The 2084-nt window shown below is 68.9% G+C and overlaps 1 protein-coding gene across 1 annotated transcript in view; it reads right to left on the bottom strand.

Moving 5' to 3' along the window:
- Nucleotides 1-1882, bottom strand: part of EMIHUDRAFT_466763 (hypothetical protein) — a gene marked incomplete at its 3' end in the record, with an annotated part of 3636 nt that extends 1754 nt beyond the window's left edge. The window contains exon 1 of the mRNA XM_005791098.1: nt 169-1882. Within this exon, the coding sequence (XP_005791155.1) occupies nt 169-1669 (1501 nt within the window). The remainder of the gene's footprint in view (nt 1-168) is intronic.
- Nucleotides 1883-2084: the final 202 nt, after the last annotated feature.

Raw genomic sequence — 2084 nt, 5'->3', positions numbered from 1 at the left:
TCGCTGTCGTGGCCACTGTAAGACGGCGGGGGCTTGCCTCCATCTCGGCGCTTGAGGCGCTGGGAGATGGCCCCTCGTCGATGTCGAAGTCGCCCTCCGAGGTGGACTCACCCGTCGTGGTGTCGACATGCTCTGGAGGCGCAGGAAGGGCGTCTAGGAAGGCCGCACCGGCGTCTGCCGGATCGGCGTCGGCGCCGTCGTCCGCCGGGGCGATGGCGGGTTCGTGGTCGTCGCCCGTGCCCTGCTCGCCGTCGTCGGACGCCTGTCCTTGCGGTGGCGGCGGTGGCGATGGCGGCGGCGAGATCGGGCCACCTGGATCCGGTCCGGACTCGGGCGGCGGCGGCGGTGGTGGCGAGTCTGCGGCGTTGAGCTCTAGTACTTCGCGCTCGGCGTCGGCGAGGCGTTGTCCGGCGGCGAGGGCTTCGTCGTCGGTCGTCGCCTCGTCGAGGGCAGACGATGCGTTGTGCTTCTTAGCGAGGGCTTCCTCCTCCGCCGCCTTGTCGAGGGCAGTCGATGCGGCGCGCTTCTTGTCACGCTTCTTGCCAGCGGTGGCGTCGGCGTAGGACAAAGGGTCCGACGTGTCGTCGTGGTGTGTCTTCAGCACCTTGGACGAGCCCTTGGGATCGCCCGCACCTCCGAAGGTCGTCCGCGCTTTGCCGCTGGGCGGGGAGGCGTCGCCCTTGGCAGCAGCGTCCGCGAGTGGTGAGCGAGGGCGGACGAGCGAGCCAGATTCTTGTGTCGGCGCCGGGCGGACGACGCCGAAGTAAGTCGGGGCGAAGAGGTTGGCCGGGAACGCGTCGCCGCCGGGGGGTGGCGGTGGGGAAGGCGGCGCTGGCGGCGGCGGCGAGGGAGGAGGAGGGGGCGGCGAGGGGGGCGGTGGTGGCGGCGGTGGCGGTGGCGACGACGGTGGCACCGGCGGCGGCGACGGCGGGGCCGATGCTGTCTGGCAGTCGAGAGGCGGTTCGAACCGGCGCTTGCGCCTCGGCGGCCGGTCGATGGGGGAGGATGTCGATGGATCGAGCTCTTCGATGCTGGCGCCGTCGCCGGGCGAGGTCGAGGGCGATGCAGCCGACGATGACGCAGTGGCGCCGTTGCCGGTTGCCGTCGAGGACGACGCAGCAGATGACGACGCAGCGGCGCCGTTGCCGTCGCCTGGCTGGGCGTAGGTGGTGATCGTGCCGGGGCTCAGGACGACGGGTTGGAGAAGGACGCCGGGATGGGCTGGCGTTGCCTCCCCTTCAAACGGGTACCAGAAGTCGAGTAGGATCTGGGTCGAGGTCGGGATTGGGTAGTGCACGTTGATGTGGTCGAGCGCCTCTTGGATGTCGCGGTACTTCTTGTGGCGCGCCCTCGAGCCCCCGACGGCGCCGTGCGCTGCGCAGAGGTCCCACGTGGAAAAGACGCCCCAACCAGACCCTGGAACGTAGAGCGCGTAGTACCAAGGCTTGGGCGCGGCGGAGACGCTGTGTAAAATGAACAGGGAAGCGAAAATGCCGTTTTTGGTGTAAGCCGCCATGAGGCCGGCGAGTAAGAGATCTCCCGGGAGCTTTGCCATCACCAGTCCCAGCGGGTCGGAGAGGTCCCAGAGGCCGCCCGCCGACGAGGTGTCGCGCGAGAAGAGACTGGTGATGGTCTCGTTTGCGGGCGTGCCGCCAACGAAGATGTCCATGTCGGAGTTGTTGGGGACGGGCGACGCCAGAACGGCGCCTCCTCGTCCTGGTGCTCGACTGCCTTCGGTACCGGTCGGCCCGGGTCCCGGCAGGAGCGAGTCGTCGGACGGGTAGAAGATGCGCTCGGAGTCAATGAACTTGTACAACTCGTGGCTCCGAGAGGGCCGCACCTCGCACAGCCCAACCAGGCCCCCGCCCAGCGGGGTAGTTTCCTGGCTACTGGTCGGGCTGTGGTCGGTGCGGTTGGCTCCGGCTCTGCCAGTCGTCGAGGGCAATGTGAAAGACGGTTGTGCCGCCCCCGCCCCCTCATCCGAGGGGACCCCACCGGCGTTGTGGACACTGTGAGGGACAGGCTGCCTTGTGGCTGCCTTTGGTCCGACACAGAGCCATTCTGCACGGTCCCAGGTGGGTGGG

This window comes from Emiliania huxleyi, assembly GCF_000372725.1.
Source record: "Emiliania huxleyi CCMP1516 unplaced genomic scaffold EMIHUscaffold_115, whole genome shotgun sequence".
Taxonomy (NCBI): Eukaryota; Haptophyta; order Isochrysidales; family Noelaerhabdaceae; genus Emiliania; species Emiliania huxleyi.
Note: the sequence above shows the minus strand (reverse complement) of the source record. Positions and strands in the feature narration are given on the sequence as shown.